This window comes from Idiotropiscis lumnitzeri, chromosome 5 (assembly GCF_059441095.1).
Source record: "Idiotropiscis lumnitzeri isolate Australia: NSW breed Sydney's pygmy pipehorse chromosome 5, RoL_Ilum_1.0, whole genome shotgun sequence".
In the NCBI taxonomy this organism is placed as follows: domain Eukaryota; kingdom Metazoa; phylum Chordata; class Actinopteri; order Syngnathiformes; family Syngnathidae; genus Idiotropiscis; species Idiotropiscis lumnitzeri.
Genome location: NC_142395.1, coordinates 29,576,543 through 29,604,310, shown reverse-complemented (window position 1 = coordinate 29,604,310; position 27,768 = coordinate 29,576,543). Strand labels below are relative to the sequence as shown.

At 43.3% G+C, this 27,768-nt stretch overlaps 2 protein-coding genes across 3 annotated transcripts; one reads left to right on the top strand and one right to left on the bottom strand.

Annotated features, from left to right (window-relative positions):
- Nucleotides 1-286: 286 nt before the first annotated feature.
- cdkl5 (cyclin dependent kinase like 5) lies at nucleotides 287-27,378 on the top strand. Of its 2 annotated transcripts, none has more exons than XM_088295996.1 (21): nucleotides 287-634; nucleotides 5,388-5,702; nucleotides 6,935-6,969; nucleotides 12,145-12,190; nucleotides 12,280-12,416; nucleotides 13,526-13,646; nucleotides 13,884-13,943; nucleotides 15,245-15,335; nucleotides 16,484-16,586; nucleotides 17,063-17,149; nucleotides 17,455-17,535; nucleotides 18,087-18,262; nucleotides 18,656-19,494; nucleotides 20,028-20,368; nucleotides 20,643-20,747; nucleotides 20,942-21,047; nucleotides 21,466-21,601; nucleotides 21,867-21,972; nucleotides 23,065-23,229; nucleotides 23,537-23,755; nucleotides 23,936-27,378. In XM_088295996.1, exons 2-21 carry the CDS (start codon nucleotides 5,666-5,668, stop codon nucleotides 24,338-24,340), a joined length of 3,396 nt encoding a protein of 1,131 aa, XP_088152122.1. In that variant the 5' UTR covers nucleotides 287-634; nucleotides 5,388-5,665; the 3' UTR covers nucleotides 24,341-27,378. The 2 variants fall into 2 exon arrangements, with proteins under 2 accessions (XP_088152122.1, XP_088152125.1); XM_088295999.1 differs by having other exon boundaries at nucleotides 287-777.
- On the bottom strand, nucleotides 1,226-14,627 carry LOC148337626 (uncharacterized). Its single transcript, XM_088297116.1, has 6 exons — nucleotides 14,554-14,627; nucleotides 5,549-5,728; nucleotides 5,360-5,431; nucleotides 2,680-2,745; nucleotides 1,752-1,880; nucleotides 1,226-1,348 (listed from the first exon to the last, which is right to left on the bottom strand). The coding sequence occupies exons 2-6, from the start codon at nucleotides 5,585-5,587 to the stop codon at nucleotides 1,226-1,228; spliced, it is 429 nt and encodes a 142-aa protein (XP_088153242.1). The 5' UTR covers nucleotides 5,588-5,728; nucleotides 14,554-14,627.
- Nucleotides 27,379-27,768: the final 390 nt, after the last annotated feature.

The following is a 27,768-nucleotide window of genomic DNA, read 5'->3' as shown; positions in this document are numbered from 1 at the left end:
TTATTGAATTTATTATATTTTTTTTTACCTACACTTAAAATAAGTATTTTAACTATTCTCTTTTTTTTAAACGCACTTTTAAGTTCCTCATTTGCACACATTTGTCACCTTTGAGGATAGTATGGAAACCAAAAAAATATATATATAAATACTGAAGTACATGTCGTATTTGTATTTCCCATGGTAAACAGCGGAAATATGGCATTTAAAAATTGGGGGCGTCTCACCAGAAGGACATCATGCACCGTGGTTTTACTGGCTTCATGCAAGGGGTGGGAGTGCAGAGTAGGTGGAGGAGAGTGAGGACGAGCTGCCGCATGATTTTTACACAAGCCTCCATAAGAGGCGAAACGTGCGTTCGCGAACAAATGCTCGATTCCAATCTGAAGTTGCATGTCATCCTCCCAGCTCATCATGTTGGATGTTGAAGGCATGCTGCGAGCTTTCCATTGGCTCTCCTCCGCGTCGCTCATAGGATTGACATTTTTTTTAAATGTATCCTTGCAGCTCTAAGCAGCTGATGATGCCCGGACACTGAACGCGGATCGTGGGAATAAGTCTTACGTGCAATTTACGGCCCGTCGTCGGCGCTTTATTGACCGAGGATTCGCTCTCACCTCCGTCCACGGATTGAGTGAGTGATTTTTCATCATGTCACGACGCAAAGGCCTGATTGGGCTTTTTCTCCCCTCTGTCTCTCACACGCGGCTCTTCATTTTCCCACCTCATCCTCTCCAATGTGCATGAGCTTGAGCATCCTCACTTCACATCTTTAAGGTAAACACACACACGCACGCGCGCGCGCCAAGCGCCGTCTCCGATGGCTTTCTGGATGACGGGTTGTTGAACTCACTAAGTGCTCATTCGTGCGTCTTTATCGGCGCAACATTGTCGTGCACGTCCTCGCCATATAATATATGCGCCGGTTGCTGTGTAGGCTGAGGGAGAAGCGTGCAATGTGCTGGAATGGTGGCGCGCTCCGCAACGCAGTTACACGGTGCAGCAGTGTCAGTTCGACATGCCGTGCCTTCTCTCACGCATAACCACGCGAGGCGTGTTTGTTTTACATCCACACTGTAAGTCATTCTTAATTTCCGGGCATGCTAGATGCACTGCAAATGTGCACGCGGATGTTTCTCGACCTATAGAGCTGCTCATCTTTTTGGAAAGGTTTGCTTCACACTCGTCAGTGGCAATGCAGCAGCATATCCTTCGATGGCCTCAATCACTTCTCCAGGAAGGATATGTAGCAGAGTGGAGAGTGCACCGCATAGGAAGACGCCCACGCAGGCACATGAGCCACAGCATCATTAAAAGTGTCTTTTAGGAGATGATCAGCAAGTGTTGGCTGCAACAAATAATCAGTTACTGCATGTGCTCTAGACGATCTTTCTGGTACTTTGATTGAATGATTATTTATCGGACGACTTCTTATTTGTACTCCCTGGATTTGAAAAGATAGCCGGACTTTCTAACCCTTACTTTGTGAAACAGGCTTTGTTAAAAAAAGAGAGAGTCATGATGTCAAAGCAACAGAATCAGAGAAGAAAGATATTCCCCGATCCAATCAATGGATGTATCAAAGACAATAGTTTCGTTCCAAATTTCTTACATCTTCAAATGTAATCTGAAAAAAACATACAACTAAGTGGAAGTTTTCTGTTGTTATCATGAGCAATTGAATTTGTTTTGTTGTCGTCGTTGTTGCGTAATGCATTTTGACAAGACACAAGTTGAGTCAACTCGCTTACAGCTCTTGATTCTGGACACTCTTTGATGTGACGGCGCTGCTGCGTCTTTGGTTCAATCCACGCCGCAGGGTGTACGGAAGCCATGTTGTCTCCATTCTTGGGTTGGCCTTTGTCACTTTCGGGCCTTTTCTAAGTGGATTTCGGGTCATTTTTAGCAGGAGACAAATAAATAAATAAATACATATAGATAGAGAGATGAATCTGTGACGCTACGTCAACCAGTCCTTTTTTTTTTTTTTAAACAAAAGTGTTTGTTATTGTATTTAAGAACGACGTGTGAGCACTTTTACCACCCCGCATGTTCAGTACTCCAAACATTTTAGCTCTTCGAACAGATTGTGAAAGAAAGAGGCATGTTGCAAATCCTGACTTTCCTCGGTCGGCCTGATTTAAACACATCTATGCCATTAATTTGCTTTAGTGACCGCTGGAAAGTCAGAAATATATATTTCACTTGGAGATTAAGAGGCCCACCTCAGATCAGTCAAATGTTCACAAAAAATACAGCTAAAAAAAACCACAGTCACTATGTTATTTTCTCATCTTAATTTGTTTTAGTACCTTTTACCAAATGGCGTAAGCAAAATATTTACACATCAATTTCCAAGCATGTTTATGTCAACTTGGTATAACCAACAAAGTCAGGAAAATATAGTTTATGTGTGGTGAAGTCAAATTGATGCATCTCTTGGGTCGCAAACGTCCTGACACTTTGTTGTTACGAAACGAGAAGCAAGGCAGAAATCTGCAGAATGTATTTATAGCAAAAAAAAAAAATTCAAAGTACTACTAAATATAAAGTCCCCCAAGAAAATGAAAATTCAAAGTAACACAACACTCAGCACTTGAGGAAAGATGACATGACATGCATGACTGCAAGAACCCAAGAAATCAAAAACAAGCAAACTGATGAGACAACGGGGCACACCTGAACTTGAACCAGACATGAGTGGCTGGAGGGAGTTGATTCGTTGGGAACAGGTGGAGAGGACACCTGAACAATTAGGAAGAAAGGACACAGGAAAACATGACATCACATGAAACAAAATTCAAATGTAATGTCAACCAGAATGTAATTCACCAAAGTAGAAGTACAAACACTCGTGTGTAAGAAAAACTCTGGTAAAGGTAGAAGCACAGATTCAACTTCTTTCTGGAAAAAAAGTGCAGACTCGGGAAAGTAAAATGACTTTTTTTCATTGTGATGAAAAAGCTGCGGAATATAAGCGTACTGTTAGAAAGGGGGAAAAATAAGGCAGCCAAAGGCTGAGAAACAAAAAAAAAAAAAAAAAAGAAAAATCAAGGTTGTAACGATGGACGTGTGTGGCTCTTGGAGTTCCAGTGTGTGGTCTTGTAAATGGCTGGATGGATGATTCACTTCCTGCTCTTCATGCGCCCAAGTGCCCTTGAGCAAGGCACCGAGGGCCGCTCGGCAGCTGCTGTCGCCGTGTGAATGAGTGAATGTTCCGAGCACCCTTGATGAAGAAAAGCGCGCCAGACGACGACAGCCGTGTAACTGGCGCCCGTGTTCATCTTGCTCATGCTGAAACATTGTTGAGCAAAATTCTTTCTTGGCTAATTGCTTCAGCCCAGACGCGGGCAAGCTACGACCCGCGCGCCATATTTTTAATCCGGCCCGCCAAACTTGTCCAATTAAATTATTAAATTTTTCCTAATTTGGCAGGCTTGTTAACAATAACTTTCTCTGTATTGTTTAATTTTTTTAATCGGCATCTGCCTTTTTATGACTTTCAAGGCCGATAAATGAAAATTTGGTTTATTTTGGCTCGCTGCGGCACACAAGTCTCTCTCTCTCTCTGTTGTGCTGGTGGCCTTGCCTGCAGAAGCAGCTTGGCCCGCCCACAGCACCATTTTATTGGTTCCTTGTGCAGTGGCTAGCAGCCAATCAGCTGTCAGCTGCCTGTTTGCTTTTTCACCTCGAGTCACACGCACTACGACAGACTTTGGCGAAATTCTAATGAATGTCAGTTGACTACAACTCACAACTAAAAGAAAACAATTTGCTGTCGTCAACTTGAAAGAGATGTTTGTTTTCATTGAACTTTAAGACATTCAGCTGAGCCTGGGAGTTCTGTGCACTTTTTCGCTAGACTTTTAAAATGAAGTTGTCTATTTTCTAAGACCTAAAAAATCTTTAACATGTTCTAAATCACTAAAGTCGTTTTATAAACATGTGCTTAAAGGCATTTCAACTTAGTCAGGTGTTGGAGTTTTTTTTTTTTTTTTTTTTTAATTTAGACACCTTTTCCCCCTTTTTTTTTTTTTCAACCAACGAATATCGGCTTGAAATATCAGTTATCGGCCTCCATGACTACTAATAATCGGTATCGGCCCTGAAAAAAAAGCACATCAGTCCATCACTAGTTCGCAACAACGCGTACAAACAACATTTGTGTTCATTTTAAAGGAACTTCCAGTAATTGTGGAGCGTCTCTGCCTCTTATTTTTGCTCATAACATTTGCAAGTTGTTCATCCAGCAGAGCTTTGGCGCTGCCTGTCATGTTCAGTGTTCCTGGGAATCCCTAATATTGTGAATTTCCAAAAATTGGATGTATTTATTTTTATGTCCTATTTGCCACCTCCTGCGCCTCAACTTGATGAGATGGAAAGGCACCGTGAAGGTTCAATGTGTGGAAGTCATGCTTGACTCAGCCATGATTTATAGATGTCCTCAATGAAATGTTGCATTCCTGTGCATTTCCATGTCCTGCTTTAACAAGCACATGTGCCAAGAAGGAATCAATAGGACATCGTTTATGCAAGGAATCACACAAAGTAGGACCTTGGACAGATCCCGTTGAGAATTGGCATTTGAAAAAAAAAAAGAAGAGACACCTGGAATGATCATGCGGAGAATTTGCACTCATTTTTTTTCCGTCTATGCTTTTAAACAAAAATGGCGTCAGAAATGGTCTTGAAATCATTAAACACTCGACTGTATTCAAATCATTCTTTTAGCCGTGACACTTCAGTGCTTTTGGTGGAGCCTGAGGCTGAAGCCAACACTCAGAAAGCAAAACAACATCAGCTTTTTGGGGAATACCAAGTCAATTTGCTCAATGGAGACAATCAATCAAAGCCCATTTGCAGTCGCAAAACGACACGTTAGCTTGGCCGACCAACCCACTCGTCATTTTGCAAGTCTGTCTTGTATTTACATTGAGATTTGTTCACTTCATATCAGACGTTGGGGGGGGGGGGGGCTGAAGAATTGCTCGCCATTTTGGCCAGTGTACTGAAATCAAAGTCAATTTATTGTCACATTCTTTGCAAGCATCACCATAACCCAGCAATGGATCTGTCCGTTCTTAACCCAACGCTGGGTTAGATATTTCCTCCAGTTTGAGTTCCCCGCAGTCTTAACTCATTCAATTATCTGTTTTCAAATGAGGGAGTAAAAGTGAAAATTGGAGAGAAAAATGAATCATGTAAGACTCCGATAGCCGTTTTGTCATCATTACCCTCCACTGACAGTTAGATTGTTACTAAAGCTGCATGACAAAACCATCCTGACAAACATTGCAACCGTCAGACAATCGACTTTGCTGCAATCCTTCCTTTCCTCATCAACATACAGAATTCTGACCTTTGGCATGTTTGTTGTTGTCTTGCAGACGCAAGTGAGCGGAGGCATCAAGAAAACGGCGAGAGGAATAACCTGAGGAAAACGGAGTCGTAAATAAAAAGAAAAATGACATTTACAAGCGCCAGCGCTGTTGCTTGAGGCGGAGGCGGACGTGAAGACGACAAAGATGGGGTGTGGTCTGAGGCTCACCGCATTTCTCTTGGACTCCACCGTTGCCTCCAACTCCATCTCGCTGCAAGATTGTCACCGCTGAAACGCAAGCGTCTCGTTTCACCTGCTGGAGGAGCTCCGCCAAACGGTGATGTGATGAATAAGTTTGAAGTCCTTGGCATTGTGGGTGAAGGTGAGTTGCTGGATTTTGTCGCGTGCCTTCGAGTGCCAAAGGAGACAGAGGTCATTCTCGTCTCATTTTCAGGTTTTGGTGTGCTTAGGTTCATAGTGTGAGATTTCGATCGCTAAAATCGTCATTGTGAAAATGATCGCTGATATCAGGACACTCATAACACATTAGGCATCTTGAGCGAGTGTATTTGAGGGTATAGAGTGTGTTGTAGTGCTGTAATTTTTTCTTTGAGAGGAGGGACACCCCCCTACAGGAGGATGGCAGGGGCCGCGTCACGGGTATTGAAGGACTGAAAGTGCCAAAATTAAATAAATAAATACACCATGAAATGTTCTGCCCTGTGACTGGCTGGCGACCAGTTCAGGGTGTAGTGCGCCTTTCGCCCGTAGTCAACTGGGATAGGCTCCGGCACCCTCCCGCGACCCTGACAGGGTAAGCGGTGTGGATAATGACATGACACCATGGAATGTATCATTTAAAATTGTCCTTAATTAATTAAATGTTTAATTTTTGATTAAATGTGGTATTAAATAAATAAATGTGTCATTAATTAAATTATCAATGATTATATATTAAAAAATCCATACAATTATTTTGGTTTTCAGTTAATCATTTCTGTATTTAATTAATTATTTCTATAATTATTTAAATACATAAATAATTATATAGATTTTTTTTTACATAATTTAATTAATGTCACAATTGTTTATTTAATTCCACATTTAATCAATAAATGAAACATTTAATTAATTAATGACAATTTTAATTAAACATTTCATGGTGTATTTATTTATTTACTTTTGGCACTTGCAGTCCTCCCTACACGAGTGCATTTTGCTGCTTAATTTATCTCCCACAAATGCACGATTCGTCAGAATAGCGTGTTTAGACAAGTCGGCCTACAAAACAGATTTTTGGAAAGAACATTTTTGAATCGACTTCCCCTTTAAGAAACAGTTTCATAAAATCATTCAAATCAATTGTGGAATTAGTTTTCATCGCAGCTCTTGTCATGCGTGCATGTGCAATGTTTCAAGCGATACAGTCTTAGTAAAAACAGTGAAGAAGTGTGTAGGAGTGTTTATACGCCTCATGCCTTCGTTTTTTTATTTTTTATTTGGCTGCCTCTCACTTGGTGCATGTTTGGGAGGTCACCACATAATTAAGAGGTTGCAAATTTATAGCAGACTCAGATCTTATTGATTCTTTTTTTTTTCTGTTTCTCTATGAAGGCGCATATGGAGTGGTGCTCAAGTGCAGACATAAGGTATGAATTCTCGTCACTTGCACGGCTATCATTTGTTTGTACGACAACCGTACGTCAAATTTCACACTTTGTATTTGAGGCACCCTTGTTGTGGTTCAGCTACAACCCAGTTCAGTGCAGCTAAAAGAAACTCTACAAATTGAAGAGAATATAGATGTATTCAATTTTATTGACCAAATTTTCTAATCCAGGTTAACGTTTAGGCCGCTCGTTGCTGAGAAGGGTTGATCATATTTTAATCAATCATCAATGTTGTGACTAAATTGAGATGACTGGAGCTCTTATTAACGCGAATATCCAAAGCGCCATTCGTGGCGTGATCTTGTGAATTGTTTAATTTTAGAACGAGCTGCAAAAGAGCCTCAAAGGATGGACGAGTCTGTTCGGTTCTTTTCATTCGAATGAATGATTGCGACAAATACAGATTACTGAGAGATTTCTCATGGATTTGACTTGCAAGCTATTTCTGTGATCGAACGGTGACCAGTTCACAATGTAGCCAGCCTCTCGCTCAAAGTCAGCTGGGAAAGGCTCCACTTGCCGTGATCACAATGAGGACAAGCGCCATTGAAAAGGAAACGACGGAGGGCTCTTTTTATTCCATTGGTTCCAGGTCCCAAAAGCTGAGGAACTAATTTTTCTTTCGATCATTTCTTTGTGAAAGCTTTTTGGAAAAAACGGTTCCGTTTTGCAGCCAAAGAAATCAAAGTATGACCTCGGCTTTCTTGTTGCAGAGGAGCTACTTTGTACGCTGACGTGAACTGGGATGCTTCACTGACACAAAAGTAGTGCTGTGCCGCCGTCTTTTAGAAGCTTGCTGCCTAGGACTCAATGCTTCATTCAGACAAAAGTAGTGCTTTGCCGTATGCTTTTGTTGTCTTGTTGCCAAGGAACTATGATAAAGTCAGTTGAGGAACTTCAGTTAGACAAAAGTAGTGCTTTGCTGCCATCTGTTTCATATATAGGTAATATAAAACTTTTTTTGGGGGGGGGTGAATTTCACCATTTGTGACAAGGCTCGGTCCCTATGGGGGAAAAAAAAAGTCTAAGGCCGACCACGGTGAGGCAGATATGTTTTATTGTATTTTGGGTTTTAATATAAGGCTTCAAAGTGGTGTTGGGCTTCCAAAACAAGGTTAGGGTTTCAAATGAAGGTTTCAAGGTGGGAGCGGGGTTTAAAATTAGGCTTTCAAACTAAGAGTAGGCTTCCTGTACTTTGAGTATTTTCCGTATGAGTTTGTCAAATTCCGTTTTTTCTTAATCGCATGAAATGTGTCGAGTGCAGACCTGAGCAGTCGATTGTTCATTTTCTTAAGAAACGACCTGCCGCATAATTCCCATTGACATGAAGTCAACGCGATTTATGTTCTCCTGCGAAGCCGGACCCCGACTGGATTAATCGTACATTTCCTGTCCAAGCGCGGTTATTTTTACTTTTCTCAGCTGGAAGCAGGGGAACAGACAAACGGTTGGGAGGGGGCAAACAAGACAAGCAACGTGCGTGCGTGCACGTGACGGAATGGAGGAGGTGCTGATTTAAAAATGTAGACCTTGCTGCTGGTAACTGGGTCACCCTCGTCAATCGTAAGAAAACAGGACGCCGGGCGCTTGCTCCGGGCGCCGACCGAAGTGAGCGTCTCTGATGGCACTTCACGTGACGCGTTCCAAACGTGTACGTCTAAATAATGCATTCGTGTACACTACGCTGCAACTTGGAGGGAATATTTCATGAAGCCGAGCAAACGCGTGCCAGCGTTTGTGCGATGTTCCGCCACTCCGTGCAAGTGTTGTAGCGAATGTGGGTGTGTATGGAGGCTAACGTGTTATCTTCAATTTGGGAGTGACAATAGCACGCGCTAAACGCTAGCCAGTGTGAATCTAATGACATGAAACACAGAAAAGTCACTTTGTAAATAGAAGAGAAGCAAAAAGTTGCTGCTGACTGTCAACACGTGTTGCTCGTTTGTGGAATTAGCAAAGCTTCAACCCAAAACACAACCTTCTACTCTCAACCCTGTTGACCTCAGCCCTCTGGCATCTTATCTCAAACTTGCCTTTTAAAATGGACACTGATTTAAAATAAGATCAGCAAATCAGAACTGTTCGATCTCGCTTCTTTCATTGTAGGCAGCTGGCGAAAGTGAAGTCCTTTCTTTCGAAACAGTCATCCACGCCTTGGTTCCATGTCGGCTCGATTACCGTCATGAAAATTGACTTTGGAGTCAGCCAGTCCTCCCTCCTTCGTTTCCAGTTGCGCCAAAATAATGCTGCTCGTCTTTTAACTGGAGCTCAGTAGACGGATCACATCACCCCAATTTTGGCCTTTCTTCACTGGCTGCCAGTGCACTGTAGAGTTCGCTTTAAGATACTTCTGGTGGTCTTCAAATCTTTCAATGGCCTCGCCCCGGCGTACCTCTCCGAGCTCCTCCACCCCGACGTACCCGCCCGCTGCTGGAGGTGCCGAGGACTAAGCGCAGCCTCAGGAGGGGGATTGTGCCTTTGCTGTTGCCGGTCCTTCCCTCTGGAATGAGCTTCCATTAAATGCTAGGCAAGGCCCGCCCCCTCCCTGTTGTCTACTTTTAAAACTCGTTTGAAGACACATTTTTATTCTTTAGCGTTCGACTCAACATGAGTCGCTGTTCTGCTCTTCTTCTGGTATCTATTGTTTGCCTTTTAATTTATGTGCTAATTTCCGCTCATTTCTGTGACGGCATGTTTAAGCGCTTTGTTACAGCTCCAGCTGTTGGGAAATGCGCTCTAGAAATAAAGTTGGCTTGTATTGTATTATAACTTTTGATATAAAGAAGCAAACCTGTGCGTTCTGGCATCATGAAGTTCTGAACCATATTCGACAACCTGGAGCTGCTCGCATCAAAGTCCGACATTATTCATAACCGCACTGACACCGCCGCGGCTCCGAAGGCGGATGAGCGAAGGTCAGCGACGCCACACGCGATTAAAACAATCATCAGCACCTTGCGAGATGCTGTCACCGAGCTTGAACGTCACGTCACCGTCATGCGTGAGCGCTAAAAACGGGGAAGTCCCTCTCTGCCACTTCAGCCGCAAGAACGTCGTCGGATCGCAGACAACGTGAAAATGCTGTGGGCTTTATATTTTCGTTCTCCGAAGCATCTGAAGCCAAACTGTGGGTTTGTGTGGGAGATCTCGCTGGCAGTGGCAGCCCCTCGCTGCGCACCAACTCTGAGTCACTTCTCTCGTCTGACCCCTCGACAAGGCAACACAATCGAGAAAGAAGCCTTGCCATCGAAGAGACGACGCCGGCGGCGAGACGCAAGTGTGCTGTCGTTTGAGAGATTGGGTTTGAATTGAAACATTTTGAGAACGTTCTCAAACTTCTCATTCTCAATCAACATTAAAATCTTGAGTAGGACGACTAAATGTTGATCAAAAACAGGGCAGACATTTGATTCCTGAGCAACATTACGCATGGGTTGTCTATTGATTAAAAAAAAAACGGTATTTATAATTGTACTAAACATGAAAGGTGAATATTGGTAAAAATGTATTCAAAAAAACTGTTCTAAAAGTTAAAATTCAAACGTATTGTACTTCATTAAGCCAAACTATACTTGATAAAAAAAAAGTGCTGGACTTGAAAAGAAATTAAAAGTTTAAACTACTGTAGCATAATTGCTTTCGTAAAATAAATCTTTTTTTTTTTTGTCCTTGAAAATGGGAGATTTTGTCTTAAAACTGCTGGCAAGATTTGAATTTTCGCATTTCTTATCCGAACCTCCCGAGAATTTCCAGCTAAAGCCACGCCCCTCACTAACGTGAACATGCACGATGGCCTCACAATGTGAAGGTTGTGGGTTTGATTCCGGCTGCGGCCTTCCTGTGTGGAGTTTCTCCCCGTGCCTGCATGGCTTTTCTCCAGGTACTCCGCTTTCCTCCCACATTCCAAAAACACGCATGGCAGCTCGAGTGGACACTCGAAATTGCCTCTAGGTGTGAACGTGAGCGCGAGTGGTTGTTTGTGTGGCCTGCGATTGGCTGCCAACCAGTTCAGGCTTTTTTTCCCAGGCTAATTCTTCAATTTATTTTAAAAGATTAGGATTGTTAACAAATAATTGGCAATATCTCATACGTCAATTTTGTTAAAAGTGAAGAAAATGTGTGAGAAACAGGAAGTTAACGTACCTAATTTGCCCTTCGCGGGCCGCATAAAATGCGGTCGCGGGCCAGATCTGGCCCCCGGGCCTTAAGTTTGACACCCATGGTTTAGGGCATTTTAGGGTCATTTTCTCCAGATTAGTTCATCGTGGGCCGTGTTGGTTTTCTAAACCAAGATTGTCTTCAGGGCATCCCCAAAGACCGTCTTGCTGATCTCCTGCTAAAAGATAACAAGTGTTCCTCTGCCAGCCGCACCAAATCGTTGTTTAACGTTATGGCGAATTTGAGTTCTAAATCACGGCAGAGCTACTTCTATTTCCCCTACACAGTGTTCGGATGACTGATGACCTCGTGTGCTTGGCCAGCAACCCGTTTGGCCGTTGTGGGAACATTATTGATGTAGTCCACAAGTAGGAAATATAGTCAGAACATCCATTGATGGACGTAACATTGGGTAATTGCGTAGTTGAGCAGACGTCACCGTCCATCGACCAATGACATTGTTCACGTTTGCATGGCTCTATGATTACTTTCAAGATGACTGAGCATGTTTGCAAAAAAAAAAACAATCCAGGCCTCTGTGGAAGCTGTCTGTGAATGTGCTCCAAGCCGTTCCAGCGAATGTGGGATGTGTTAAATCCTGAGCGCGGAGCAGCAAAAGTCACGTCCAAAGACAGAATCTGGAACCAGACCAGATTGTTGAATTGAGCGAGGTCACCCGATGGAGCAACGTGTACAACTGAGCTGAAAGGACCAAAGATGCAGCGTTACTTCGTGCCAAAATGTGATGTCATGTGATTATTCTTGTTTTCTTCCGTGTGTGGGTGCCCTGCGGTGAAATAATTGCCTCTTCTCTCGATATTCTGCAAGTGCTATATCTGTTAAGTTCACTGAAATAGTTGCTGGTTTTTACTTTTCCGTCCATCCGTTCATCCCCAAATCCATCCGTGGCCTTTGTGAGGTTCATAACCAGGAAAACTACAAAATGCTCTCATTCCGCCACAACGAGACAACGAGGAATGTTTATTCCTTTGACAGGAAACCAACGAGCTGGTGGCGATCAAGAAGTTCAAAGACAGCGAAGGTGAGCAGGACAAGCACAAAAAAAGCAAAGAAAAGAGGACAATCTCCGTTATCATCATCCTCATCGTCATCGTCATTGTTGTGTTTTAGAAAATGAGGAGGTTAAGGAGACGACCCTACGGGAGCTGAAGATGCTTCGCACGCTGAAGCAGGACAACATCGTCGAACTGAAGGAAGCCTTTCGCCGCAGGGGGAAGCTCTACCTCGTCTTTGAATATGTAGAGAGGGTGCGCACTTGTGCTGCATCCACACTCGGAGGTTTCAGCGTGTTGAGGCACACATAAAAAAAAAAAAGCATCGCCATGGCAACATATGAACTTTCTTTTCAGTGAATAATGGTATTCCCTCACTATGTTACCGTGGTAGCCAGCCCGCTAGTTATTTCATGACAGGTTTGATTTTAATGTTCAAAGTCACTTCCACCCTCCAATTTTTCATTTCATTCCTGAGTGAAAATAAATTGTGGAATGCTCTTTTCTGGGAAAACACGGACCAATCAACATGCACGTGAAGCTCTTCTATTTGCAGGGGATACAGAATAGTGAAAAGAAAAAATAGTTTACAATTGGCAACAATATGATGGGAAAAAAAATCAGTGGTTGTTTTTAATCAAAGAAAAAACGTAAAACAAACGCCACTCTAGCATTATATTTGAGAAAATAAAATACTCTACTTAACGATTCAAAACAAATATACTGTAAAATTAAAGTTACATGCAAATTTGATCTAAATAAATGTTTGCAAACAAACAGCTACAAAATGGAAATATAGCCCTTAAAGGTCAAACACAACTGAAGTATGCCTCACAATTGTTCGATGCTGGATTTAAAAAAAAAAAAAGTTCAAGTCACCCTAGCGTAAAGAGTTTGAACATTCCCTTGAGCGATTCTTTCGCATACCACTAGAGGGAGCACGTCAAAATGAAGCTCGTCATCTCACGTCAACATAATTGCGAGGACACAACATTCCGATAGATGGTGGCAAAGTACTACTTTTGTCTAAATGAAGATCCTCAATTTACTTCAACCCTGGATGTCAAAAGATGGCCACAAAGCAATACTTTGATTTATGTCGAACCACAAATATGCGGCGTAAAACACACGTTCAACTAGAATGGAAATTTCATCGAGCGCACCAATACGAAACAATCCAAATATGATTTAGCATCAAATTGTTTCATTTTTGTAATCGCAACCCACCGCATGTGTCCCGGCGATCGACTGCCGATCGGTCCACCTCTCGCAATCCTAAGAGAGGCCACGCGTCATCGAAAGTGGATGTTTTATTTTTGTGTACAGAGGTTGTTGAATGTCAAATTGTTGAATGCGCCTTGCAGAACATGCTGGAGCTGTTGGAGGAACTTCCTAACGGTGCGGCGCCCGATAAAGTACGAAGCTACATCTACCAGCTCATCAAAGCCATCAACTGGTGTCACAAGAACGAGATCGTGCACAGAGGTGACGCACTTTGTCATTCTCGCAAATGGTTTTCCGTCTCTTGTGTGTTGGGTGATGCCTTTTTGGATGAGCCTAAAATACACTTGAACTCATCTGCGCGAACTTGATTTGACCTTGTGTCTATTCATGCTTGACAATGAAATGTAAAAACGGAGCGGAATGTTTATTGCGAAACATTCATCAATGGCGTAAATATGTCAGTAACACATTTGTGTTTTGGATCGGCCGCTCCTCCAGATATCAAACCGGAAAACCTGCTCATCGGCTCGGAGGACGTCCTCAAGCTCTGTGACTTTGGTGAGTTTTTTGCTCACATTTCAAATTCATACTCAGTGCCAATCCACCTTTTTCCGTGAATGATGCATGTGACTTTTAAAATACACTGGAACTGACATTTTACGTTTTAATCGCTTCACTTTCTTTGAGAGTGACACCATGTCGGAACGCTAGTCGTCGCAGCTTTTAAGAGTAAATTTCTCAATCCCGCTTCCTGCTAATGTTGGGGGGGGATGACAGAAGAGTGGCCGGGGACAACGTACAGTCGCATGTTTTGCGACTTTCCGAACGGCGGAGTGTTTTGTTCTGAAGCTAAAGATGGACAGCTAACATGGTACAGTGTTTGAATTTGGCTTAGCAAGATAAGCAAATTAATTTTTGAAGTTAATCAAACAGAGTCTTACAAGATGTTTAGAATAAATTTACTACCTTACCAGTCTATATTACTTGGATTAGCAAGTTGCCAACGGCTACCTATTGTACACGTTAGCTAAACACTGTTGACTAACGAATGCAAACATGAGAATAAAACGAGTGTATAAATAGTATAAACACACACATTATTTTACTGAAGAAAGCAACAAGAGTATGCTATCAATATTAATCAGAATGAATTAGAACAAGTACTCACATCGTCATTGAGTGCTGCACCACCGTTATGAGCTAAATGACGAACGAAAATGCTAAACAGGAAACGGAAATATGAAGCGACCCTTCAGAATAAAAGACAGGCCTTTCAGAATAAGAAATTAAACGTCACACATAAAACGACTCGAAGAATTCTTAACACAGGTATAATTGTTTCTCCATCAAAACCCTCAAGAAAAAGGTGCAGAAAGGAAACATGTTTTCTTGTTATGTCATCTTAGCCTTTTGCCAACCGAATCAACTTTTACTGTGTGATGAAGTCCACAAATCTGTGCGCTGAGTCACCACGTTGCTATCAAATTAGCGCTAATCACCGTAGTTATTTATATTATTTAATTTTGCCCTGTGAAAAGTCTCACTGTTTATTTCTCACTTTGTAGATTGTGTATCAGCAGCAGAAATTCTGCCCCTGAAAAGCTGCCAACTAATACTATAAAATGCACAGCTAACACCTCGAACACAATTAGAATCAACATGTGGAGATTTTATTTTATTTTATTTTACCAGAGAAAGTAAGATTATGTTGTTTATTCAGCCTGAGAAAAGTGTCATAAATTCTGATTCAACATCGGTCATTTTTCAACTTCCAGAGTGGATAGATGGACGGACAGTCGTGCAGAAGAATGTGCAGCCAATTGTGTTTGTTTTTCGTAACTTGTGTTTGTTTGGCTCAGGTTTTGCACGGAACCTGTCGGAAGGAACCGATGCCAACTATACTGAGTATGTGGCCACAAGGTGGTACCGCTCACCTGAACTACTGCTCGGGTGAGTAAAGACCGGATGGAAGGTTGAACACGAGGAAATACCGCGTACAGTATTTTTTTTCTAGATCTTAAACTCAAACTTTTAGGAATTAATTAATTTCACCCACTCATGGAGATCAACCTTTTCAACAAAAATACCCAAATGTCAGTCTTCCAACTGGAAATTTGGTTCGTCTTCTTAAGGTGACCCTAAACACAGAAGAAATTGTCATCTTTACAAGTTATTGTGCTGCAAAGTTTGTGTAGACCAGTGCTTCTAAATTATTTTCTTTTACGCCCCCCAGCGAGAAAAAAAAACAATTCGTGCCCCCGACCCACCACCCTCTCTCCTCCGCAAAGATAAATAATAGCATTTTTTGTGACACCGTCGAGTTAATACTTGCTGCGCACAATGGGCAAGCAGAGCGCCACTGTCGACTAGTGGAGTGGAGGTGCAATTACACTTTATTGTAGTACGGCGTAAAAAAAGCATGTTGCCCAGGTTCACGTGCGCACCCCTCAGGAACCCCCCCACCCCACTATTTGAGAAGCACTGCGTTAAATCAAGGCAAATGACAGCAATGGTAAGAACCTTGAAAATAAAATATACGTTTCTTTTTTAAAAGGACGGTGGATAAATAATTTGAGGGGGAACTTGAAACAGTCTCGACATTGAAAGAGTAAAACAGCATAAAAATGATCATGGGTGCGTCAAGAAACATGGATTAATCCTTTTTTTTTTTTTTGGTCTTGAGATCAAATGTGTGTGTTCATGCAGCAGTTGTGTTAAAGCAGATTTTGTGCATTCAAAGTCCCGTCTCTCTGAGTAGACTCAGTCGGTGCTGATTTAGTAAATGCCCGGGAACATTTATTGAGACACCGTTTGAAGGCCGCCCCCTCAAATCTTCTCCCCCCCCAACACCACCTCTGCTCGGCTTGTGCCAGATCGTTCGCCTTTTCTCACCACGCTCCTCAGCTTGCATTTTCCCGCGAATGACCGTTTGCTTTATGAACATGGCTTTCCATCTTTCTTTTTATTTCCCTGCGCCAGCGACATGATCCCCCCCCCCCCGCTCTTCATTTCTAGCGCCGCCACCCTCGATTTGTCATGGCGGTGACGAGGTCATCATGCACTGTTAACGACTTGGCCCATTTCCTTCGTCATGTCAGGGCTCCGTATGGCAAGGCGGTGGACATGTGGTCAGTGGGGTGCATTCTCGGGGAGCTGAGCGACGGCCAGCCCTTGTTTCCCGGGGAAAGCGAGATCGATCAGGTTTGGGAACACTCAAGTCCTTAAATAAATGGAATAATTTGAATGTCATATTTGATTTCGGCTTGTTGTCTGTATAGCCGTTCTATCTGTCGTTTCACTGTTGTGTCTGACACACACACACACACACACTTATTATTTGCCCTCAGTTGTGTTAATAGTGCAACACAATAGGTTTCTCGGCAAGTTTCATTGCATAAAGTAGTAGAAAAAGCATCACCAGTAAAACGCAGCCGTTCACTCGCGTGTAGAGGTCAACTCGTGCACTCGTAATATAACGCTCTCTCACTAATATTCCCACTCGAATGCGCCATTATATTACGAGAGAACTTAAATTGGATCAAGGAGATCAAATAAATCCTCAAACAGCTTCCCATTAAAGTACCACTTTTTTTTTTCATTATCCTTTTCCTGCTATTTCGATCAAATTGTCAACACAGATGATTTTATATTATTATTGTTGTTATTATTTTGTGCAGCTATTCACTATTCAGAAGGTCCTCGGGCCGCTTCCAGCTGAGCAGATGAAACTCTTCTACAACAACCCTCGCTTTCATGGAATCAGGGTACAACACGCTCGTTGTTTCTCCTTTGTGTCGTCGTCCACGGATAATTCGTTGTCTTTGGTCTTCACTCTCTCGCTTCTTCATGACTGAGTGCGGTACATGTGACTCATGAGACAGAAAACAAACCACAGGAGAAAATGTTCCACAAGGCCTATTATGACTGTGTGTGTGTGTGCGAGAGTGTGCATGGTAGATTTGATAGTTTGTGATACAGTGTTCGTGATGTGTGACCTTAGCCAATTAGAGCAAGCATAGAATAAGAAAATGAAGGTTTAACATTGTCGCTGTGTGTGCGTGTGTCTCAGTTTCCCTCAGTCTCTCATCCTCAGACATTGGAGAGAAGGTACCAAGGCATTTTAAGCGGTTTGATGTTGGATCTTATGAAGGTAAACTTCAAACACAACACAAAAACATTGTTGCATGGAATTGATTTAGTTGATCACTTTTTGGTGCGCGCATTTTCATCGTTTTTCTCAAACTTTTTAGACCAGGTGCCACCTCGAAAAAAATACCTGGCTCTCAAACTGTTCAGCGAAAATGAGGCAGCGGTTCTATTCCTAAAAAATAGATGAAATATTTTGATAAGCGACTATCACATTATTTAATAATTAATGCGCTTAGTTGTCAGGAAATACAAAATATGTACTCAATCAAAATTGTAGCTCAATAAATCGTTGAAAACAAACAGTTTCAAAATGTGAAATGCAACTGGATGGAAGCTAGAACTGAACTGTACTTAACAAAAAAGTGCACACCACTGAAACAATTAATTCAGTGATTGTTTTACGTACCACTAGAGGGAGCCAACGTACCGTGTGGCGTTTTATTCCACAAATGCAATGTTAATCAGAATGTTTAGGATCCTGGGGCCACATATTTTTGCAAAAAAACCTTTTCTCCTGGAGCTCCCTTCTGATGCACGTGTCTCACTGGTCAGAACCTGCTGCTTCTCAACGCCACTGAGCGCTATCTGACGGAGCAGAGTCTCAATCATCCCGCCTTCCAGCCTCTGAGGCAGGTGGAGCGAGAGAGGCCTTCACCTGCCTCGCCCAACCCGCCGCGTTCCTCCAAGAGGAAAACGCACCATCACGGAGAGAACACCGTCCCGACGAGGTCCGGCAACTTGCCCTTCAGCTACAGCTGTATTATCGTAAAATAACTAAATAATGCACACTTGTGTTGCTAATCTGCCAGGAGGATTTTTGAAAAATTATTATTGTAGCTTTGCATGCAGACGAGAGTCAGCTTTGATATTCTGTAATACAGTTTGCGATGTTCCTCCATTATATCATTGCCGCGTTTTTGCAGATATTTTATTTCATTTTTTGTCACGGTCATCGTATGATGCTTTGCATGCGCTTCGTCTCGGTAATTGCGCCACGTGTGTTAAACGATCTCTAATTTAAGGCTTTTTAATCAAACCTTAACATCTATACTCATTTTTCGTCTATGGCATTTAGCATTATATGTTGCTTCGACTGATTTTGAACATTTATTTTACCCTAGGAGTCACACCAAGAGCTCAAGCCAGCGCCGCTCCAACAGCAAAGAATGTTCAAGTCTCCCACGTCACGGTGACCTCCATCACCTTGGCAACGAGAATTTCCTGAACGGTAACAAACCCCCGTCGAGTTTAAGTCCGACGCTTCACCCCAAGAGTCAGTACCTGTCCCAGACTCTGAATCGCTCCGCCTCGTCCAGCAAAGATCTGGCCAATAACAACCTGCCGCACCTCCTCAGTCCCAAAGAAGTCAAAAACAAATCGGAATTCGATTTCAATTTGGGACCCTCGCCCAAGTTGCCGGAACAAGGACACGGCGCAAAGTATGGCCTCGGCAAGCCCGGCGCTTCCTCTCGCTCTCAGCAGCAGCAACAACAGCTGCCAGGCGGACGCCACGCCTTCCTGGAAAGCAAAACCAACACCTTGCAGTCCGGAGGAGACAAACAACACGGCAGACACTCCCACAGCGTGGCCGACTCCGCCCACGGATCCATGTCGTCCTCGTCCAAAAGCTCCGCCTCGTATCTCAGCCTGTCCAAGAGCCACAGCGCTCTGAGCGATGCCAAATCCGTGGGGAACCTCAGCGACGGTCGACTTCACCCGGACGACCCAAACGCCAACGCCACTGCGGCGGCGGGACCCGGCGCGCGTTTCTTCCCGACGAGCTGTCTGGACCTCAATGCTCCTTCGGGGGCCCCGGGGCCACCTGGCAGCCCCTCCACGCGACACAGCGATCGCTCCGGGCACAGCCCCGCTTCCCGTTGCGGCAGCAACGTCCGCATGGAGAGCAGCACACTCGACTCCTCGTCCAGACACAAGTCCAGACATAAATCTTTGGCTCCGGGTAGGTCGATCTCATTTTAAATGCAACTCGGCCAACTTGGACTCAAGCAAGGGTCGGGTTAGGGGTTTGTTTGGTTAGGAGGTCTTTAAAAAAACCAATCGTGTACGATTGGAACCAGGGTCGCCCCTGCGGACCCTCCCCACACCTTTGATGTAGAGACGGGGCCGTACACTCTTATTCCTCCTCAAGTCGATGACGATCTCCTTGATTTTTGTCGAAGTTTGTTGTCCTCACACCAAAGCCGTTTGTCTCTGGACCTCCTCCCCGTAAGATGTCTCGTCTCCTTTCGAGATCAGACGGACCGCTGTCGCATCATCAGCAAATTTGTCGATGATGTCGTGTCCGTGGGCCGGGCTGCAGTCATCGGTGTATCCGCTGACTGCACTCCACTGAGCATTTCGTGAAACAGAGATACAGAGAGACAGGAAACGTAAATGTTTGTCTAAACTGTTACGTTCAGGATAGGTTCAGGCTCGCCGCCAACTTTGCTAGATGGGTGGTACATCCTGATAAATCTTGCGTCTGATTTGCAGAGGAGGCCAAAGCTCCAGAACTCTTGGACCCGGGAGGTGCAGGGCTGCCCTCCACCCACACGCTTCCCTCCCCACACGATTCGTACCATTATGGCCTAGGATACTCGTCCCCGTTCTCCTCCCAGCAACGGCCGCAACGTCACTCCATGTACGTGAGGAGGGAGCGCCATCGACCTCATGGCGTCGAAGCGGGGATGGCGGGCTTGCCCCCGCCGGGTCAGGCCATCCCAACGCGAGCTTCGAGTCTGCAGCTCCTCTCGCCGCAACTTCAGCACAGGACCGCACTCACTGGGCACTCAGTGAGCTCCTCCAGGGAAGACTGCACGGATGGCATGAGCAGGGTGAGTGCTGACGCTGACGCTGTGCGTGCGTACGTGCGTGCGTGTGTCACTATTATTGTCAAAGCGAGTTTTACATTTTTTAAAAAAAATATTTTTCTTCCTTTTCTTTCGGTAATAATGCCCGTAAATTGCTTCCTGTTGTCTTCACTTTTAGGACGCAAAATAATCTCGTTGATGAATTTCAGTCTGGATTTCGAGCACACGACTTAAAGTCCTACTTCTGAGTGATGATGACTTCATTTTTTATCTTTTATCACGTCCATCCATCCAACAGAGCGAGCAGTCGCCTCAAGACATGAGCCACCCTTGCGCCCCCATCAAAGATTCAACAAGGGACAACAGTGCTGCTTTTCATACTCAGCGACCACCGAAAAATGAGGTATGACGTCATCATGCCACTCACATCGAACAAAACGTCGACAGCTGCTTTTTTTGGGGCCCATGTCCGCCGCACGCCAACTTCGACTTTGTTGCGGCTATTCGATGCAACTTCATTAAGAAACTTTCGTCTTGTGTGACGACGATATTGAGACTCTGTTTTTTTTTTTTTGCGCCCGTTCATACGACGTACAGGTCGGTATGTATCATGACCTTCACGGAGAGGATGGCGTATCCTCCAAGGAGAACCGGATGATCTTCACCGAGTCCATGCCGCGAAGAGTTGGGAGCTTTTACAGAGGTTATCGCGTCTTTTACATTTTCTCACGTGAAATGACAAATCTTATCGATTTTCAGTGGTTCTCAAACTTTTTTCAGTGACGTACCCCCTTTGAAATATTTCTTTCAGCCAAGTTCCTTTTTAACTCTCTCTTCCAGATTGACTTGTAACGAGAGGTGGCACGTGACAAATTGGGTCGAACCATTCTGGGTTGGGGGGAAATCTGACCTTTTAAAATAATCATATTGAATAACCTACGGAACATAAAATTCATTTTATGACCTTATATTTTCATTCAATATAGATATATATTTTTTAAAGATATTTATTTGTTTTTTAAACCCCCATCTGAGAACCACTGCTCTAGAAGACATGACTAAACTTAAAATTGATTTAAGTTATCGAAAGAAAGAACAAGTCTGGTCTCGCTTCTGTCCAGTGCCGTCGCCCAGACCAGATAACTCCTCGTCTTTCCATGAGAGTGTCGTGCAGGGTCGAGGACCAGTTGTCCCAGTTGTCGCCGGCAACACTGTTAGCATGTCCAACCACTCCAAACGCCAGACTGCCTTTGACTGGTGAGAATCTTCTTTTTCTTTTACCTATCACGATTTTTCAAATCGGAGGGAACGGCGACTTAACTTGCATTGAAAAGTACATGAGGTACACGGATACAAGTGCTTCATGAAAAACCTCAGGCACCGTAAAAACTACGATGCCGCATCATAACGGAAGGGATTGTAAAAAGAGAGAAATAAATCAAGTCCTCCTCATTCAGTCATTTATCGCAATGTGATCTTGCCATTACAAACGATGACGATAATCAAAGTTTCCTTTTGTCAGGAGCACTGCTGAAGCAATGGTAATGAACCCTCCAGAGCCTGCCAAAGAGAAGGAAAAGCAAGGCTTCTTCAGAGCCATTAAAAAGAAAAAGAAGAAGACGCAAATCGTAAGAAGGTTTTCAAGCAACTTGATGGCAATTGAGGGAAATCATTTGCGGGATGTCCAATGGGGAGCAAAAGTCAATGGAAGCGTTGTCTGATCCTGAGTAGAATCTTTCCTTTCCCCAGCAGGGATAATAATCTATCGACAGCAGGTGTGCCCATTGCATCATTTGCGATCGCCCAAAAGCTCGCAAGGTGGAGGTGGCTCCATCACGTGCCGTTAATTCACTCACTGCAGCCTTCCCAGTTTTATGCTTGATAAAGTTGCTTGTCAATGACAGTGAATGTGGGGAAAAAAAGTACATCTCTCCCTGCTGTCATCTTTTGTGAAATTTGGTGTCAAATCAATCACCGGTTGCATGCCTCACCGCGCAGGTGCATGCGGGGGGGCGCTAACCGGCAAGATTTGCGCTTTCCATTTTGTTTCGTCTAATAGAAAATTTCTAATAAGTAGGGCTGTCAAAATTAAAGCGTTCATCTGAAAAAAATGTTGATTTACTTCAAAAATCATTTGCAAATATTAGACCATATTTCCTGTGCATGTGATCTCAGAACAAAAGACGCCGCTCAAGTTACCAGTGAGCCTTGCAAACTAACACTTCTGGAGTGTTGCCGCTTGCGGGAACTTTTGAGAAATGTTTCCAAGAAAAATGCTTGGAAAAATGTCTCCTTTTAGATCTGATGCAAGAATCAAAGAAAGTTAGTAGAGCAATTTTTCAATTAAATGGACTTCATATTTGCTGATTTTGCATTCACTCCAAGATATAATTCAAGTAAATATCGGTTAGAACCTCTGCAAAAATAATGTGATTAATCGCAATTAAAAATCACATTTTTTTATGATTAATTCGTTTAAAAAAAAAAATCTAGTTTATGTAAAAATGATTCGGCAAAAAATCAATAAATAATAATAATAAGCCGGGTATTTCCACAGATAGTCAGAGGAGGCTTTTGTTGAGTTCATTCTGGAGCAAAGAATTGGAAAAGTCGTGAAACACAATAGCGTAAAAGTCTTTGAGCAAGAAAAAAGTGTAAAGCACTGAGCGAACCTGTGCTGAGATCCTGAGAGCGACGGAGACGCATTTTCCTCTCCACAGACGGACATGGCGGACGGGAGGAACCCGAGTATCAGGAAAAGCCTCTTCCCGCTCTTCAGCTCCAAGAACAGCCTCAAGCACAACTCAGCGGTCAAAGTCCTTCCTGTGGTGCCGTCACCTCTGCTCCAACAGCAGCCCCCCCCGCCTCCGTATCCTGCCGCTACAGTAAGCCGAACGCAGCCGCGACCTTTGACCTACCGCAGCCACACGATGGAACTACTAGTGAAGCAATAGTGCCGTTTTATAACAGTCAGTAGTTGCACTCGTAGCACTAAGATGTCAACTAGTGTGCACTTTTGCCTCACTAGTAACGTATTAGTTCGTGTGAGCATTTCTTCCTTTTCCTCGACCTTTGACCTTTTGGGCCACTCGGCGTTCTTGCATTATATGTCCGTTTTGTTTACTTTGCTTTTTGGTACAAGCACCAGGAAGCATGAACTAAAATGTCTCAAATCTGCTTTGTTGCTAAAAGGGAGCCGGGAATGCACAAGAGCATTTGTCCCTGCAGAGGAGCTCCAAGTCGTCCTCTCACCACGGTAGCCGGCGGAAAAACCGAGAGCGTTCCCGAGACAGAGACCGGGAACGGGAGCAGAGCCGAGACCGGGAACGAGACAGAGACAGAGAACGAGAACGAGGAAGAGAGAGAGTGACCGAATGGCCGACAGAAAAACCGATGGACTCACATTCGCAGGTACATCCTTTTTGGATTTTTGCCTCCAGCGCGAGTATGGCTTGGACCAGTCCTGGTACCTGAAAGCAATACTTGAGTCAAATCATCGTGTCTGTCCAGAAAATAATGTCGGTATAAGTCAACTTGTAGAATTGGATTTCTGACAAATTCAGACTTTGAGTGTTTTTTTTTCACTCACAGAGCCAACCGCTGAAGTCGCTTCGCCGGCTTCTTCACCTCTCCCCTTCTCCGAACCAAGGCCAGCCTCCTCCTCCTCCTCCTGCAGACCTGCGCTTCCAGCCGCCTCTCCCCAACCCACCTCAGCCCTCCTCCAAAGCGGCCTACCCCGAGGGTCGGGGCCACGTCGAGAGCCGGGGCCACTCCGGGGCGAGCGGCTCGTCCCAGGCCAAGAGCCGCAAGGCCAGCTACCCGCTGCCGGGCCAGCTGGAGTCCGCTTGGCACGTGTCGGCGCTGCAGCGGGCCGAGGGCGCGCAGTTCACCGCCGAGCAGCTGGGTATCAAACCGGGGCAAAACGGACCCACCTTTACCCGTGCCTCCCGCACCAGAATGCCAAACCTCAATGACCTAAAGGAGACGGCGCTCTAAATGGCCCCCTCAAACCGGACCACCTCCTGGACGCACCTGCCGGATCGAAGAGGGCGTCGCCATCTGACTTAAGTTATGTGGAAACGTCTGGCACAAAGACCAGATGTGGACATGCCGCAAACAAGCACTTGCAAGGGGACCCACCCTTTGGAAAGCCATGAGAGAATTGATTCCATATCCTGGATATCCCGCTTCGGGTCTAGGTCTACGTTCTAGTTTACCGTCCGTATACTAGTACTCTCTTTGTCCTGACTCGTAAGATACTTCAAGATTATGTCTTACTAATGTTTTTTTCACAACTAGGACCATTTCTGGCAGTCTAGTATGCAATTAGACCATACCACAAAACAACGGTGCTGCACTAGTAACATGGTTCTACTAGTGTGCTGAATTGGATGAAAAATCGTTGGAGCATTTATTTAGTCAATCTCTTTGATATCTAGCTTCATGTCCATGTATTGGTAAGTTCTTTGTCGTCTCTAGTAAGACCATTCAGTGCACTAGTAGAATAATGACGTATTCTTTTTCTTTACTACTGCTTTCCACAACCGTACTAGTAGGACAATTGCATGTAGCTCGTGAGGTGAAGTTACTGGTCGCCATTCATGCTACTCGGGTTCGGAGGCTACTAGTGCATGACACAAGCCCACTAATTGGGACTAGCTGTGTTAGATAGTCAGCACAGTAGTTTACTAGAAAGGTTTGATTGCATACTAGCTAAAAATGGCACTAGTTGTGGAACTAGTAAGAATGACTGAATTGTCTCGGTAGTCAGGGCAAAGAGTAGACTGGTAAATGGACCTTACGCTGGATATGAAGACTATAGTCCAAATGCAGAAACGGTTTTCCATAGGCCTCCCCCTTTCAGGGTTGTTCTTCTGCCTCGAGAAGTCGAAACTGCCTCTGCTCAAACCTTCCGGTCACAGAACACAACGGCTCCCCCTGGTGGCCACTAAAGCAAATGTTTTGCAAATATTTGATAAGAGGACATCATTTATTGTTATTTCGTTTACATCCAAAGATATAAGCTATAGCTATATCTCTAATAAGATATATGGTCTTATTCAAATGATATAACGTGTTAAATGTGTAATTACAAGAGCTTTACTTTGACACAGAGATAAAGAGATAAAGACGTGTTGACAATATGTCACAAAGATTATTTAATGGTGAATGTCCTTTTTGTTCCGTTTGATATGATCTGAACAGATTGTCACATTTTTTGTTTTCACTTTTCAGTGTCTTTCGAAGAGACGATGATTACCCTACTTGGGGGGAGTGACATCATGTTGGAGTTGTCATTGAAGAAAATATATCTGTCCAGCAGTTAAAAAGCATTTCGAGGCTGTTTGTCAACAACAGCTCTCCTCTTCCTCGCTGCTATTTTGATTTTTAGGATCAAGAAATTGTTATTGTGAAAAGTGAGCATCTTGGGATGAGGATAACACATGGAGTCTAGACACAAGTCATTTGTCATTTTTCAGATCTTCTACAAATAATGTGATGCTAGTTTGTGAAAAGACTACAAGCAATCATGAGTAAGCCCAACCTCAACCGGACTTGCGGTGAATAGCGAGTAGCTCAAACTAGCAACCGCATGTTGGTGACAACAATAACACAGACACATTCATTTTCTAAAAAAATATATATAGATAGATAGATGGTGTTTATTTTCAATTGATTGATACTTGCTTACGGTCTAAGTATTATTTTTAATCGTCTTAATCAGGGGTCATTTATATTTTTAATAAATATCTACATAGATAGATAGAAAAAGAATACGCACCACTGTTCAAATGTCCGCTTTTCGTCATATTAAAAATGATTATAGCGTTTATGTCACCCATAAAGTGTATTGAATAAAAATCAACCCTGAAAATAAAAACTCAGATGAACCGATCTCACAAGTCTGTCTGCACATCCTCTAATAACTGAAGATGTCGGCCAAATCTTGAACCAATCCTATTCAAACTTTTTTAAGATTTGACATGTTTGCCACCACTCAAAGGGCATCTGATCAATCAAAAAGAAAGTTTAGATGTTCCGGTAGGCTTTTACTGACGTGATTTCTTTCTTGCAGAAACGGGAAGGTATTGATCGGAAGCATAGGTTTGATTCAAACACAAGAGTAACACTCTTCCTCCAGTAAAATAGAATCGTGGCAGCATTGTGCTCTGAGCGGAAATCAAATTAGGAGCAATTCCAAATAGCGGTCAGTGCCGTCACAAAGCAAAAGAAAATGGCAAGAAAAAGCCCACTAGAACATCGGAGCTTGATTTGGCATTAATGACAGAGCCTTTAAATGGGGCGCGGTGTTTGACTCCCTCTGATCGGTTCATTCTGACTGTACCCACATTCACAGTGGAAGTGGTTGCCTTTTCAATTTTTGGTTTATTTTCACTCTCCTCTCCTCAGGATTTGTTTTCATATCACGGACACTTGACATTTGAACAAGGGTGTGTAGACTTTGTGCGTATAGTAGATAGCTAGATCGATCCTTCTAAAAAGAAGGGGAGAAAAGCAAAATACTAAATATCGAGGTACTTGGCTGATTTAAAGCAATAAAATTAAGTGACTAACAGAATTGATTGATTGATGTCGTAACTCGTCAAATCAGCGTAATTGAAGCCCAATATAGTCAAGAGGGAGACCGTGATTAAAGGGGTGCGGTACGTTTAATATCCTGTTATCCTCGAGCTGCCTCATCTTGTGGTTATGGAAAGTACTGATTGTATTTGATTTGTTTACATGTTCACTCGAAACAGCGTTGACATGGTTTGCCTTGCTTGTGACCTGAAGCCTTACATTTGCTCATCGTTGAGGCTTCAACCCCGATAAAGCACCTCCGACACTTCACATACATTCACTCGTTCTTTCTGCTCTCAACTGATGAATGTGTTTCCAAGAACAGTGGCTCATTGTTTTCATGACACAGACGCTCTCTTCTTATGACATGTAAATAGGAATAAATAGAGTGTACCTTATACTGACCAGTCAACACTAAAATTATATCATAATAAAAATTGACATTTTTTTAATGGTCTGCACATTTGTTTGGTCTCACTGACAGAAAGAACACTATACATACATACATACATATATATATATATATTTTTTTTTTTTTAACTAATTAATCACAAAAAATCCGCAATCAATTGCGATGAATAGCATTTTTTGTGAAGCTTTTTACAGGTATTTACTTGAATAATATCTTATAATTCATGTAAAATCACCAAATCTGAAGTGTATTTTAATTCAAAGACTGTTCTAATCGCATTCTTTGATCCTTGAATATGATCTAAATGGAGTCATCTTTACAGGAATTTTTTTTTCTCCAATTCCCAAAACTTCTACAGAACATTTAGTTGTAAGCAGCACGCTCCAGCAGTGTTGCTTTGCAAGGCCCAGTGGTAACTTAAGCCGGGTGT